The sequence below is a fragment of the Nothobranchius furzeri genome, chromosome 9 (genome assembly GCF_043380555.1).
Source record: "Nothobranchius furzeri strain GRZ-AD chromosome 9, NfurGRZ-RIMD1, whole genome shotgun sequence".
Taxonomy (NCBI): Eukaryota; Metazoa; Chordata; class Actinopteri; order Cyprinodontiformes; family Nothobranchiidae; genus Nothobranchius; species Nothobranchius furzeri.
The window spans coordinates 65,542,958-65,558,572 of NC_091749.1; the positions used below are offsets into that span (position 1 = coordinate 65,542,958).

Sequence of the window (15,615 nt, forward strand, 5' to 3'; positions counted from 1 at the left end):
GGCTATCTGTTCGTCAACTAAAGCTGAAGCGATCTTGGGTGCTGCAGCAGGACAATGACCCAAAACACACCAGCAAATCCACCTCTGAATAGCTGAAGAACAACCAAATGAAGACTTTGGAGTGGCCTAGTCAAAGTCCTGACCTGAATCCTATTGCAATGCTATGGCATGACCTTAAAAAGGCGGTTCATGCTAGAAAACCCTCAAATAAAGCTGAATTACAACAATTCTGCAAAGATGAGTGGGCCAAAATTCCTCCAGAGCGCTGCAAAAGACTCGTAGCAAGTTATTGCAAACGCTTGATTGCAGTTATTGCTGCTAAGGGAGGCCCAACCAGTTATTAGGTTCAGGGGGCAAATACTTTTTCACACAGGGCAATGCAGGTTTGGATATTTTTCTCCCTAAATAATAAAAACCATCATTTCAAAACTGCATTTTGTGTTTACTTGTTATCTTTGACTAACGGTTAAATGTGTTTAATGATCAGAAACATTTTGTGTGACAAACATGCAAAAGAATAAGAAATCAGGAAGGGGGCAACTAGTTTTTCACACCGCTGTGTTTAGATTTACAGGAAACCGATCTGATGTTTTAAATCTCCTCCCATCTGAGAAAACAACAAAACTTTACCTTATTAAACAAGTTCAACAAATTAAATCCGATTTTATGATAAAAGGTGTACTTACTATTTGAGTAGCTTCTTTATCAAACTTTTTTTTTTCAGACTACTTTTTCACATATTAAAGTAAAGCTATTGGACTACAATCCTTGGCTCCTCTACCCTCCTCCAGAGCTGGTGCACATTTCTCCTGTATCCCAGTAATCTGTATTATTTATCACTGATCTCCACAAAAACACAAAATAAATCAATGATTGAATGTCTCACTAAAAGTGAGTTTCCTTTCATTAGGTTTGTTTTAATTGGTGAACCTTTGTTCATTGTTGTGGGTGGTGTTCCCAAAACTCGTGAACAAATCTTTTGGAAACAGTGGTTATACGCATAACCTAACACTCCCTTTCAGTCGATTCACTTGGTACAATGAAGGTACTATGGGACATCAAGAAGCACCCCATAAGCAGCTATCAAACCTGGGCTTAGAACGCAATTTAAGATGCCAATTCAGAACCAGCAGAAAGAAGTTGATGAGCTTCAGAAGAGGCCACAAAAACCAGATGGCAAAACTGCATGAAAGTGTTGGGTTCAGCCCAGCTAGCAGCTGAGCTAACGTCACCAGCGCCCCTGAAGTGACCACACCTTTAGTCGAGTGCGCTCTGACCCTCAGGGCAGGGCAGGGCAGGACAGGGCAGGGCAGGGCCGCCCTGCAGGGCAGGGCAGGGCAGGGCAGGGCCGCCCTGCAGGGCAGGGCAGGGCAGGGCCGCCCTGCAGGGCAGGGCAGGGCAGGGCAGGGCAGGGCCGCCCTGCAGGGCAGGGCAGGGCAGGGCAGGGCAGGGCAGGGCAGGGCAGGGCAGGGCAGGGCAGGGCAGGGCCTATGGTTTTGAACCAGACCGTTCAGCACTTGCAGCAATGATTAAACCCTCAAAAATAATTGTATTTTTGTTAGCTTGGTAGGATAATTACTTCCTTTTGCTTGTGAATGAACCCTCCTATGATGCACCATTTGGGATGATCGTACCTCAGCCCCTTCTGTGAACACTTTCGTCGTGTTGACCGCTTCAGGTCTTCTGTTGCCTTCAAATAAAGGAAAACTTTAGACACAATAAAAAGATCATAAACAACCACAGACCAACATGATTGGACTCTTCTCAATAAAGATGAGTATTTATTTCTACTGATTCTGTTTGAATTCATTTTTGGCTCCAAGTAAAACTTGTTCCCAGCGTAAGATGGATTCCACGAGGACTTCCTCTGGTTTCCGATCCCATTTGTGGTCTTCATGGACAGGATCTGAAGTCTTCAATCCACAACTTACAGACTCTAAAGAGGTTAGCAATTGAGTACGCCGCAGCTGGGATGAGAGTTCACTCTTCCAAACCAGAGGCAATGGTCCTTAACTGGAAAAGAGTGGAATGCTTGTTCCAGGTTAGGAGTGAGCCCGTCTCCAGATGAGGAGTTTACGTGTCATGGCATTTGATTTGCTAGCGATGGTGCAATGATACAAGAGATGGATCGACACATCCGGGCATCTTCACTAATGAAGTCCGCAGTGAAAAAAAATGAACAGAGCAAAATGGCAAAGCTCTTGAGGGGTTTCCGCCAGAAAATGAGTTAAGGCTGGCGGATTTGGCCATGGGGGGTGGGGGTCGCGCGCTCCATCCCGCAGCGCTCCTCTGTGAGAGCGGGGCTGGGTTGCACATGTTCCACTGCTGTTTCTCACCAGTATCAGCTGATAGAGGGCTCTAGTTTCGTTGCGCCATTCGTGTCAGCGGACACGGTAGGGTCGGGGAGGGGGGCGTGGCATGACGCTTAGGCCTGGTGGGCCGCCAGGCTTATAAAGCACTGGGGGAAACCTCGTCTTGATTTACTGGCCCACCAACCTCCAAACCTCATCAATGGTCAAGAAACGAGCAAGATTCTGGAACCAGGTGGCCAGGCTTTAGAGCAGGGAGTCCCAAAGTGTGGTGCGCACACCCCTGGGGGGGCGCGAGCTGTCGCTAGGGGGTGCGCAAGGTGAAAAGTAATGGCTGCGGAGCTCAGAGTCTGTCAAAAGTCACCATTAGTGTAGCCAGAAACTCATTTGTGGGTGGGCTTAAGAAAATGGAAGTGGGCCCAATAAATGTAATTGAAAACAAGTAGTGTGTGTGTGTGTGTGTGTGTGTGTGTGTGTGTGTGTGTGTGTGTGTGTGTCCTCCGCACATGCCCTAGCTCAGGGGTCGGCAACCCGCGGCTCTTCCATCTGATGTGGCTCTCTGTGATTGTAAAATAATGAATGGATATTTAAATAAAATGCTTTATATTTTACTGCATAAATTTTACATCTCTAAGCTAATTCTAAATGTAAAGATTGTCTGCGTAAACCTGAACAGTTCCAACCCGGTCTTACTGTGAGACCGGGTTGACACGTCACGCTTGTGCGTAATCATAGGCGCTTTCTGAGCTGAAGACGATGTGAGATTCTGGGATTCTCCTCAGACGCCACATTGGAGACAGGAACAAGCACAATTCAGCCAAAGTTTCATCATCAGGGAACATTTTCTAAGTGACAAGTCTCTCTGAGAGACCGGGTTTGGAAAACTCTCGCTTCAGTGGAAGGAATCTTCCCGCATGCGCTCTGGTTCTGCAACGCGCTCCAAGCCCCTCTCCACATCTTCAGCTCGCGGTGCACCTTATGTACGCGCTGACAGTGAGCTGCGCTGAGCAATGTCCAGCTCAGATGTTCAGATGGGAATCTTTTCTTGAGTGACGTAGCTACATCTGCGATGTGCGAAACGAATAAAATGTCAGTTTGTCTGCATGCGTCGGGGTAATTCTTTCTATTCTTTCTCCGTCAAAATAAACGGCCACATACGAGAACTGTCCGATCAACACAAGTCCTGCTTTTAACTGTTCTGTTTTCTTGTGAAAATTGTTACAAATTTAACTTGATTAACACCAGAGCCAGGCGGACTGCACCGTTATCTCCGTCACTGTAAATGAGGGAAAAACAAAATGATCGGATCCTTTTCTGACCTTCCCCACCTACAAAGTTTACTTTAATTACAACAGTCAAACGTGACAGAGCCTGGATTTGTATTGTGAACAGTCTAAACATGTTTTAAAAAGAAACGTGTGACAAAAGTGGCACCTGCTCAGTAAAACCATCAACGGTGAAAAATATCAAAATATTGTCGGCAGAGACGGGCTACAACTTCTGGATCCACTTCATATAAATCGTTTTATTGATTATCGTCTTATGAAAGATAACTTTGACGTACACGAGCGACCGGTACCGGCTGCTGTCACCTGTTGTGATTGGTTAAAGCAGCTCTCTGCTGTCTGAGGGTAGGCCCCGCCCACAATGCCGCGGCTGCTGCGGTGTTTTCTTTACTGTGGGAAACGGGTAATAATGGCTCTTTGACGGGAACAGGTTGCCGACCCCTGGTTTAGCGTGACGTCTGATATATATATATATATATATAGCCATGCCCTGATGTGGGGCTGGGGGGTGCGTCAACATGGTCGGAACATAGAAGGGGGTGCGCGGCTAAATAAGTTTGGGAACCACTGCTTTAGAGAAAAGGCGAGAAGCTCCATTATCCAGGGAGAGCTGCAGCTCCTCCACACTGAAAAAAGTTAGAGTACAGTAGTCCCTCCCTGTGACGTGGTTCCCCCACCCGATGGTAAACATAAGGCAACAACAAATAGACATTAATGAAAATCCAATCAGAAAATGGAAAAGACAAACGGAAATAATCAGATATTGGGACAGCGGGATTAGACAAGAAAAGCACCAATAACAGTCAAGCTGGCTGCTGTTTGAACAGTATGCCAGTAACAGTTGGACAATTTATGTCTAAAATGTCCATGGCTGGGAGGAGAAACATTAAATGTGACAATCTGAAAAGTTTTTGCTCGGCGAGTCCACATCCAGGGTCTCTTTTGGTTTTAAAAGTTACAGTGATAGCAGCGAGCTAGTATTGTCACGGTAACCGGTGTAGCGGTACACCCCGGTAAAAAAGTTGACAATAATAATAACCGTCTTGTTTTTTAAAACATATATTATCTCGGTGGGTTACCGTGGCTGCGGTGTAGGCGTGGTGACCCTTAGCCACCGTATCATCTGCTGAAGTTGCCGGCGGCACATACACGCTTTGTTGTTTACAACCAAAACTTTCTTGAATCTAAAGCTGAAATAATGGCCAAAGGAGGAGACGGCAGCGCTCAGGAGGACATTTATTATTCCTCAAAGAAGACAAAGTCGGAAGTACGGGCATCTTTTGGATATTTGAAGAATGCCGAGGGACAGTTTATAGAAGACAGCTATCCTGTTTGCAGCACGTGCAGAAAAAGTGTCTGTGAAAGGCAGCAACGCTTCAAATCTCATGACACATCTGCGTGACCATCACCCACAACCCTACAGTCAACGCAAGGCAAGCTAACGTTAGCATTTTAGCTAAAATACGTGATCCGAGGATTTGGGTTGAGGGAGAATGCAACGAGTCGCTATATAAAGCAGCCGCAGCGCCGCTACCTGCTTATAAACCGTGTCGCGGACACCGCCATGTTGAAATGACGCTATGCATTACGGGACTCCCAGGGGCAGATAAGAGTTGGTCTCTCTCCGAGAATAATTATGAATTTAACAATGATTACTGCCTGATGACATTTTCCCACATCTGCAAAGCTCACTGGAACACAAACCGAGGACAATATTTTCCTGATATAGGGTTTATTACTCGTGTAAGGGTAAAAAAGTATCTGATTAGAAGGCTACTTGAGTACTGAGTATCATCTGGTCTAATTTTTTTTAAATGATGACATCAAACAGACATAAAATAAGAAGTTATGGGCAAATATTGGTATTTTAAAGACTAAAGGGGAAAAACGTAAACAAATAAACAACATAATTACAAAATAACACATTTTAGGCAAAATTTAGACACAAACTGACGACAGTATTTTCCTGATATACAGGATTTATTTAGTTGTCTGAATATGTAACACGTTTAAAAAAATACCGTGATAATACCGAAAACCGTGGTAATTTTGGTCACAATAACCGTGAGGTTAAACTTTCACACCGTGACAACCCTACAGCGAGCAGGACAGGAGTGGACTGCTGAACCTGAACAGAGCGCACAGAGTGGCACATCTGGTTGTTTAATCGTCTTCATGGTGCTGCTATTGCTGTAAAATAATCAGCATTCATGTTTTGAGAGGAAAAACATTCAGGCAGCTCACTTTCGTCAATTAGTTAAGGGGAAAACCAATAAATACACGTAAGCCCCACGGTAAACGAGGGACCACTGTGTGGAGTGTCTGCCTCCTGTTTGATTTCCGGACAGGATTTTATATCCTTTCTGGCTCGTCAGTTGCTCTGGATTCCCGGGAGCAGCTGGATAGTGTCACTGGGAAGAGGCGTGTCTGACTTTTCCTGCTAGAACCGATACCCCTGCAACCAGATCTTGGATAAGCGATGAAATACAATATCCACCTTTAGGTAATTTAGTCACACACAAGTTTAAAGTTTAGGGCTGAGGTGAGTAAAAGAGCCAAACCCACAAGCCTACCTGAAGCAGGTTGATAGAAGACAGAAAAGCTTGGTTCTGTTTGATGTTCTCCAGGCGCTTCAGTTCATACTCAGAAAGCCCTCCGTAACCATTCTGTCAGGCCAAAACGAAAACGTTACACACAAACCTCCAAGCACAAAGACAGAGCAGTGTTTCTGTACTTACAGATGTAGGTTCCACAACACTGTTCTCTGTGTCATCTTCATCCTTTACCTGCTTTTTCTCAGCATTCTTCTCTATGGGGGATTTTGTTTTCTATTGAGAGAAAAATTTGGTGGTGAAAAAAATCAAAAACAACCACATATGGAAAGTCTATTCCACTCCAGTCCTCGAGGGCTGCTATCCAGCATGTTTTAGTTGTTTCATTGCTCCAGCACACCCCATTCAGTGTGTGTTGAAGCTGGAAGCCAACTAAAACATGCTGAAAAGTGGCCTTGACGTGGAGCGAAATCGTCCAGTTTCACGTACTTTCTTTTTGCTATTTTCTGTTATGACCGGAGAGTAACAAAGGCGTTTGGGAGCCGCGGGGCGTCTCAGAGAGGACCGTCGCACTGGTGCCTCGGGAGTCAAGTCCTGCATGACAATTAACAAGAAACCAAACGAGGCTGTGAGCAAAAGAAGCGAACACTACAGCTCCGCTACTCCTTTCAAACTTCAACCGGGTTTCGTTATTCAACTCAAACTTTTAACGGCAACACGCAACAGAACGGTTAAGCTAACAAGCTAGTTTACTGTACCTTCGCTGCGGCTTTTCGTTTCCTTGCTACAGACGACATGTCGGTACACTTAGAAAGTAGCTGTTTCTACTTGCGACCAATTCAAGCAACAGACTTTTGTTTCGCAGCTGCTTCCCCTAATTCTTCTATGGAAACGGTTCGCGCCACGAGGAAGAAAGTTTTGTAACAAGCCCCGCCTTCAACTTTACGAAACACAGTTTCTGGGACCTCATTGGCTAGCAGCTGAACCTTGGAGGCCGTCCAAGACAGAACGTAGCCAATGAGCGTATTATGTTGTTGATTGACAGCAGAACCTTGGGACAGATTTTTGGTTTATTTGTCGCCACCACCTGGCAGAGATGTGCAAATGCAGCTCCAAGAAACATGCTTGATTTATAGAAACGTTAATTTTGAACATAAGACAAAATATTTTTAAAAATTAACTAACATAGTAGAAAAAAAAGATATACCAACAAAAAAGAAGTCTTTGTCCAAAGGGAGTAAGAAAAAGCAAGTGCTTATGCAATCCCACCCCCTTGTCTCACATTACTAATTTACCTTTACAAATTACCATCTATACATACATACATACATACATATTAATATACATATATATGCAGCTACTAATGAGAGAATTTTGTATATATACTTTGTATAGTGATAGTAATAATAATAAGAATGACAATAATAACATCAACAACAGCAAAATAATAATGACAATATCATAGATTCCAGAACCAAAGAGAACCTCCTTTTCATATCCATTAATTATCATATTTTTATACAGTGATTCAAATTTGTTTATATTTGGACACTGTTTGTGTATTTCCTGCAGCCCATTCCACAGCTTCACTCCACATACTGATACACAAAAACTCCTTTTAGTGATTCTTACTCTAGGCATTTTAAAATTTTTAGTCCTTTGTAAATTATATCCTTCATCACTCTGGTTGAAGAGCTTTTGAATATAAGGTGGCAATAAGTCTTACAAGCTTTAAACATGATTTGAGCTGTTTGATAATGAACCCGGTCTTGAAGTTTTATGTATTTTGACTGTAAAACAAAGAATTTGTATGATCCAGAAACCCAACTTTATGAATGACACGTATTACCCTCTTGTGCAATACTGATAGTGGGTGTAGTGCATTTTTATAATTGTTTCCCCAATACAGTAAGTGAAATATGGCAGAACTAATTAACCATACAGAATATGGAGTGATTTACAGTCCAAAGTTGCTTCATTTTATTTATAAGTGCAATGTTTTTTTGCTGCTTTGGTTTGTATGTGTCTAATGTGGGGCTTCCAACTGAGTTTCTTATCTAGTATCACACCCAAAAATTTGATTTCACTTACATTCTCAATTTTTTCATCATCAATCTTTATACATACTTCTGTTTTGTTTTTACAATTGCCAAAAGTCATTACCTTAGTTTTTTCTATCTATCCATCCGTCCATCCATCCATTGTCTGAACCCGCTTTGTCCATGTAGGGTCGAGCGGGGGTGGGGGGCGGTGCTTATCTCCAGCGGTCAATGGGCAATCAGGCGGGGATCCATTTTTTTAGTTTACTTAATTCTTTATTGATAATTTTAATTATTTCATTGGGATCATTTCCAGAGTAGAACAAATTTGTATCATCAGCAAATAAGATCATCTTCAGAGTTTTACAGACTTGAAAAATGTCATATGTATATATATATATATATATATATATATATATATATATATATATATATATAGACAAATTCAGTCTGACTTCAGACTTTTTTACATGAACAAAGCCCCAAAAAAACTCATAAAAACACACAGAAACGTTCAGCCCCCTGAGAAAGAATAGATTTATTGACAAGAGGTAATCAGGGAAGAATACACTCTTATACAAAACTGGAAATACTACTCAAGCTGCGGAAATATACTGAAAGATAAATCATGACACCGGGTATTGCTGACTGCAAACGTCTGATGTGCCCATAAGAGGATAAACGTCCAGGTGCAAAGGTGGGGTTTAAGTTTCAACACACGTACCGTTTATATATCTGAACATGTTGAAGTGGTACATGCCTGCCACTTAAGCTTTAGGTGTGTTTCTTTACAAAGCCTGTAAAAAATACATAGAAATATTTCAAGAAGAAGCACAATAATGCCACTGTATAGCTCCTGCTAGCACAATGGGATCAACAGATTACAAAATGTGTTGCACTCATAAGTGGTTCTCCAGGATTTTGAGTGTCGTACACAGGAGAGTCATTACAGAGCCCGACAATCATGAGGATAATAACACGTTTGTCTTTGTTTGCATGTTAGGAGATGCATCGGCCTGCCTGCACACTTTACTGTACACGGCCAATATTTACGCTTCATTGGCAAGTTAGAACAAAAATAGTTGACATACTTCTGTGGTTCATGATTAAGGCAAAACCCATAATGCACTGGCCAGAGAGGATTAACCATAAACACGGTTTTAAACTGTCTCGACTGCTGAAGCTGGGGATCTAACTTCCAAGTGGCTCAAAACTGGTGTCGTTTGCTACATACTCTGCCTGGTGACTGTACTGTATTTACAACATGGTGCCCACCAGGGGAATAAAGTCAGCAAAGTATTAAAATATAATCACAGTTTCACTAGAATATGTCCAGTCGCTTTTCCCCTTAAATCCTCTGGATTAAACCCATTCCTGTTTGATTTGAGTTCCTTTTTAAGGAAGGAAAGCAAATTGCACTTTAAATGATGAAGAGTTTATAATCCAGGGGCACTCCACTGTGTGTTTTACTTGTTTCCCCTCATCCAACAAGCATCACTCAGTTCCTGTGTTGCATCTTCAGTCTTTATGCAGAAGCTCGCTCATCACCCATCCATTCAAATCAGACATGAGTAGTGCTTTTTTAAAAATAAGCAGAGAGGAGAATGTTGGGAATAAATGTTTGGAAAATTTAAAATAAAAGCAATTTTTTAATCGAAAAGGATAAGATCATTAATTTATAAAGTAAAATGATGAAAAAAATATAAAGTTAAGCTTAATTTTCTAAATCAAACCTGATATCAAATAAAAATGTATTGTGGAAACACATGTATGAGGAATTTTTGAATAAAAAATCCATTTCAAAATATTTAGAGTCAAGTCTAAGTATAAAACGTTACATTTAAATGATGAAATCTAATCATAATTGTGGCAATTTAAAAGAAAATAGTAAACTAAGATGTAAATTCAGCTATGAAACAGAGTAATCCAACTAAAAAGAAATCTATAACTGATCTGTTCACAAGATTATTAAAATGTACCATCCATCCATCCATTTTCATCCGCTTATCCGGAGTCGGGTTGCAGGGGCAGCAGCCTAAGGCGAGAGGCCCAGACTTCCCTCTCCCCAGCCACTTGGGCCAGCTCCTCCGGGGGAATCCCAAGGCGTTCTCTGGCCAGGTGAGAGACATAGTCCCTCCACCGTGTCCTGGGTCTACCTTTAGGTCTCCTCCCGGTTGGACGTGCCCGGAAAACCTCACCAGGGAGGCGTCCAGGAAGCATCCTGACCAGATGCCTGAGCCACCTCAACTGCCTCCTCTCGATGTGGAGGAGCAGCGAATCTACTCCGAGCCCCTCCCAGATGACCGAGCTTCTCACCCTATCTCTAAGGGAGAGCCCAGCCGCTCTGGGCTCATTTCGGCCGCTTGTATCCATGATCTCATTCCTTCAGTAACTACCCAAAGCTCATGACCATAGGTGAGGGTAGGAACGTAGATCGACCGGTAAATCGAGAGCTTCATCTTCTGGCTCAGCTCTCTCTTCACCACGACAGACCGGTACAACGCCCGCATCACTGCAGACGCAGCACCAATCCGCCTATCGATCTCACACTCCAGCTTTCCCTCACTCGTGAACAAGACCCCAAGATATTTAAACTCCTCCACTTGGGGCAGGACCTCATCCCTGACCCGGAGATTTTGAATTCCTAAACTTGACAGGATGTCCAGACAGACTCCTGATTCCTTCTGTCAGCGCTTCTCCTCAGGAACGTCCACACACGACGCTCGCCTCCACCGACTCAGTGACGTAGAAGACAGATTTAATGCGACATGATCGTTCAGACTGCAGTCGCTTTCAAAAGCATCAGATGTGTATCGGAATCAGTACCACATATGAAAGTGACCCGAGTCAGATTTGAAAAAAATGGATCCGTGCCGTCGTAAAAACATCAGATACGAGTCGGATTTGATGCGCTTTTGCCTGCAGTGTGAACGTAGCCCGAGTTAGGCCGGGCCAATCACAGCGCTCTATGTCTGTAGAGAGACGTTGGGCTGTGCACCTTTAGGGCAACGCTACTTTTTTTTTTATGATGATTGCAGAACTGCAATGGAGCAAAACAGCAAAGATGGCAGCGGGCGAGGAATCGTGCTCGTTTACAACGGCTTTGGCATCAAGATTGGTCAATTAAGTCTTGGACTTTTCTTTGAAACGTGAGCAGAGAGAGGTACTTGCTCCATGTCGTCTTCGACAGTGTGCAGCGGACAGTCCCGTTGATTGATTTCAATCGATATAAATATTTTGCATTGTTCATTGGTCTGATTGGTCCTAGCACTGTCTTTGGAAAGACAACTGTAGATTGTGTCTCTATGACTGAGCCGTGTGTGTGTGTGTGTGTGTGTGTGTGTGTGTGCGTGCGTGCGTGCGTGCGTGCGTGCGTGTGTGTGTGTGTGTCGTGGCCAGACAATACACTTACATATGTAGGATGGCGGCCAGGCTAAGAATGTTTGCTACCTGCTTGGAAACTTTGAGCCAGGTCCTCTTGAGGCGGAAGATGGAGCTGCGGTTGAGAGAGGACGTGATCTCCAGCACGGCGTTGTAGTTGTGGAGGCAGCGGCAGATGTCCACCACCGCCACCCACTTCTCTATCACTGCCGAGCGGATGTTCACATCATCCCACTGGAGGATCTCAGAGGCGATCCTGTTGCTGATCTGACAAAAATGAGAACAGATGTAAATTGTTGAGATGCATCCGTCGGCTCTTCTACCCTTTATGAGTAAACGCTCACAACGTTGAAATGCTTGGTGGTCTTCATTATGTACGGAGTTCTCTCGTTCTTGTCGTTCTTCATCCATCCCTGACCGAAAAACTCCCTGTAGAGAAATTTTACATTTCATTTGCAAATCCTGGTTCGTACTTGTGCAAAGGCTGGAGACTCACTCATATGGGATGACTTTGAAGACCAGGTGGTCGAGCATCGTCAGCTGCTCGGCGATTTCCAGGGCCGAGTGGTTCTCAAATGGTTCAGTCCTACTTTCCTCCATGGCCTGAAATCAGAAACACCGAATAATTCTGAAGCAGCAGTAACTGACAGACGGGAATGAGAATGATTGTGTGTGTTTTGCTTCTCACCATCTGTGTGATCCCTTCAATGGTGGCCTGGCTGTCTCCAGGATCCTCCTGGGTGAGAGTCCTGAACACCAACAGGCATTTCATTCAACGGTTTTGGTTCATGAGGTAATAATTGACCTTTTTAATTGAACCTGCACAAATAAAGTTTGATTTATGTCTATTTTTACACTCAGATGGATGTTAATAATGCAAAGCCAACCTGATGATGTTGGCAGCTGCCTTTCTTTCCTGTCTCAGGAGCTCCGGGTCATGCATCACCTCCTCCAGGAAGCCAATTACCCGCATCTTCAGCCCTGTGTTCTTCTCAAAGTCCTGAGGACAGACACAGGAGCAGCCAGGGTGTCATTACACAAGTGTTTGTTGTTTCTCTCCTTCAAAGACACACAGACAGACGGAGGGAAGATGGAGATAGTAAACAAAGAGGGTAAACGATACCTGTGAGTGTTTGGAGACCCAGTGCCGCAGCACATTCAGGATTCTGTTAGTAGCAGCTCTCCGGATGACAAACTCTTTGTCTCCGTTCCTCTGGTCTGTGGGAAAACCTGCAACCAGGTTCAGTCCAGTGTCATTCTAAAAATGTGTGTGTGTGTGTGTGTGTGTGTGTGTGTGTTGGTTGAGGCCCCCTTGTGGCCTTAACTTTGAATTTAAAGAGCAAGTCACCCCCAAATCCACTTCTTTTTTGCTGATTAACTATATAAATGAGTGTCTAACCATGCTGTAGACACATGCAGTCAATCATTTGGCACTTAAGTGCATTTTAGTTAAAATTTAAATATTCTGCCTAAAACTGTCATTGTTGCACAGTTGTCAGGTAAAAACTCTGCATTGCATTTAAATTTAATCTGCCAATGCTATAGGCTAAGAAGTACACTATGACGTCAGCTGGTACATTATGAGGCCACAATGTTGTGTGTGTGTGTGTGTGTAGACTGCCAGACAACAGCATTTTTTGCATTTTTCAAACGGGAAGTGGGAGTGGAGTAAGAGTCTGGTAGGGGGTGACTTGCTCTTTAAAGTAAAAATTTTTCCGCTTTTGTTTTTGGTTCATCACAAACTGAGACCAAATGACTTCCTTTAATTAATGCTGCCATCTCATTATTTTGTTTATAACACTCTTTTTCTAAATAAATCCCTTAATCATCAAAAACTACTGAGATTAGATGACTTATTCACTCAGTTTAAAGACTACTCTTCTTCTTTTTCTTATTATTATTGTTGTTGTCATTATTAAATTTGTTGTCATCTTTATTTCTCACCTTTTCCATTTTAAAGACCTTTTTTCATGTTGCTTTGCATTACTAATTTATTTGAACAATTAAGAAAAATGTATTTGCATGCTGCAAATAAATAAATAAATAATAAGTTCATAAAAGTCCAAGACTATTTTTCCAGACTTGAATACATGCATAACTTTTCATTGTTTTATTTACTTGTTCTCTAACATTACTGTTTATCTTTGATTATGGAGAAAGAAATTATGGAAAAGTAAAACAAAAAGAAAGGATTTCAGAAAGGTAATATGCTTTTTTCCATGCTTTAACTTCCAAAGCCAAGAAATTAATTAATGAAACTGTGTATTTTTGCATGTTTCACTCATTTAGGGCAACAAAGGTGAAAACAACAACAACATTTAGTTTTCCATGTTTAGCACAAGTCTTTCTTTTTATTTTCTGTTTGGTGGTCATTTTGCCTCTAATTCTGGTCCTCCTTCCAATAAAGGCCTGGAGCTTGATGAGCTTGAGTCAAATACAGGCCCGGGCCTGTATTAGAGGATTTACGGTATCTATCATCTATCCATTTATGTCTATATCTATCTATCATCTATCTATTCATGTCTATATCTACTTATATCTACTGTATCTCTATATCTGTCTATCTATCATCTATCTATCTATCTATCTATCTATCTATCTATCTATCATCTATCTATCTATCTATCATCTATCTATCTATCATCTATCTATCTGTCTATCTATCTGTCTATCTATCTGTCTGTCTATCTATCTGTCTATCTATCTATCTATCTATCGAACAATTTCCAAAATTTTCACAAGGCTGGGTTTTACTGAACACTTGTTTAACTCCGTAACATGAAATCAAGGTTAATAATATAACTTGGATCACAAAATCTTCTGTGTTACTAAAACTGGTTGAAGCAAAAGTGAATACAACCTGCAACAAAAACTACTACATCTAGTATTTTGTATGACCACCATGATTTTCATGCACAACACCAAGTCCTCTAGGCATGGAATGAACAAGTTGGCGACATTTTGTATCTTTGTCTCGTCATTCCAGAGTCTAGAGTCCCAGTAGTTGTCATCACTGTTGCCTCGCAGCAAGAAGGTTGCAGGTTCGAAACTCAGCTGCAGCCTTTTTGCATGGAGTTGCATGTTCTCCCCATGCATGCCTGGGTTCCCTCTGGACACTCCGGTTTCCCCCACAGATCACAACATGCCCTATAGATTAACAATTGTAAGTCGCTTTGGATAAAAGCGTATGCCAAATAAATAAACATAAAAATGCCTTGAAAAATTCAATTATCTTTGGGTTAGCATATAGCTAATGTCCCGCTGATCTCCAACCGTGGAGCATGAGCTGATGTTAAAGGCCATGGTGCCCAGCTACAATTGCAGTGGTCTGAGGTTCTGCTTGTAATTTAATAGTCCCAGTCCATATTATATCTCCACAGGCAACCGGCATGACTACAGCCTCGCACAGACGCCAGGCTGTCGTGCGAATTGGCTACCCCGGAGCCCTTCTTAGCTTCTTGGACTAGATGACTCAGCTATTAGCTACATTGGTTAATTTGTTCCAACCCTGTTCCAAACGTAAGACCCCCATCCTCAGCTCCACCTCTTTTCCCATTTTTGAATTGTCTGGGCGTGACAAGACATGTGACACGGTAAAAAAAAAATCAGTGTTGGGAACCTCCTATTTTTGGCTTAAACCTGCCGCTCACGGAACAATGGGTGGGCTATGTCCACATTTTTCATATGTCAATGGTTTTTACGTCATTTTGGAAGGAGTTGGGGCAGACTGGAACAGTAATTCAGAAGGGGAATTTATCACCAACCCAGCGCAGTATTGGTATTTTATTGTGTTTACTGCGTATCAATCAAGAACACTGTTTTTGGTGCTTCAGTGTCATGAACACATTTCACTTGTCCCTTCTTTGGTTTAGTTTGAGATAGATGCCGCCCCCCCCCCCCCCCCCCCATAAGTTGCGCTATAATGACAAATTGGTGATCACACAAACACACTGTACTATTAACCCTCCCACTGTCTTTATGGGTGACCCCACGAGGAAAGCTGACCATTGAGCAGGACTGATTGTTTATCCCTTGAGGTCCACGTGGC

At 42.6% G+C, this 15,615-nt stretch overlaps 1 protein-coding gene across 1 annotated transcript; it reads right to left on the reverse strand.

The window, feature by feature from the left end:
• Positions 1–1,475: 1,475 nt before the first annotated feature.
• LOC139071837 (ras-specific guanine nucleotide-releasing factor 1-like) lies at positions 1,476–15,456 on the reverse strand. Its single transcript, XM_070555092.1, has 10 exons — positions 12,691–15,456; positions 12,455–12,567; positions 12,256–12,316; positions 12,064–12,170; positions 11,912–11,996; positions 11,637–11,834; positions 6,637–6,741; positions 6,334–6,423; positions 6,169–6,261; positions 1,476–1,690 (listed from the first exon to the last, which is right to left on the reverse strand). Exons 2-10 carry the CDS (start codon positions 12,538–12,540, stop codon positions 1,559–1,561), a joined length of 957 nt encoding a protein of 318 aa, XP_070411193.1. The 5' UTR covers positions 12,541–12,567; positions 12,691–15,456; the 3' UTR covers positions 1,476–1,558.
• Between the last annotated feature and the right edge of the window lie 159 nt (positions 15,457–15,615).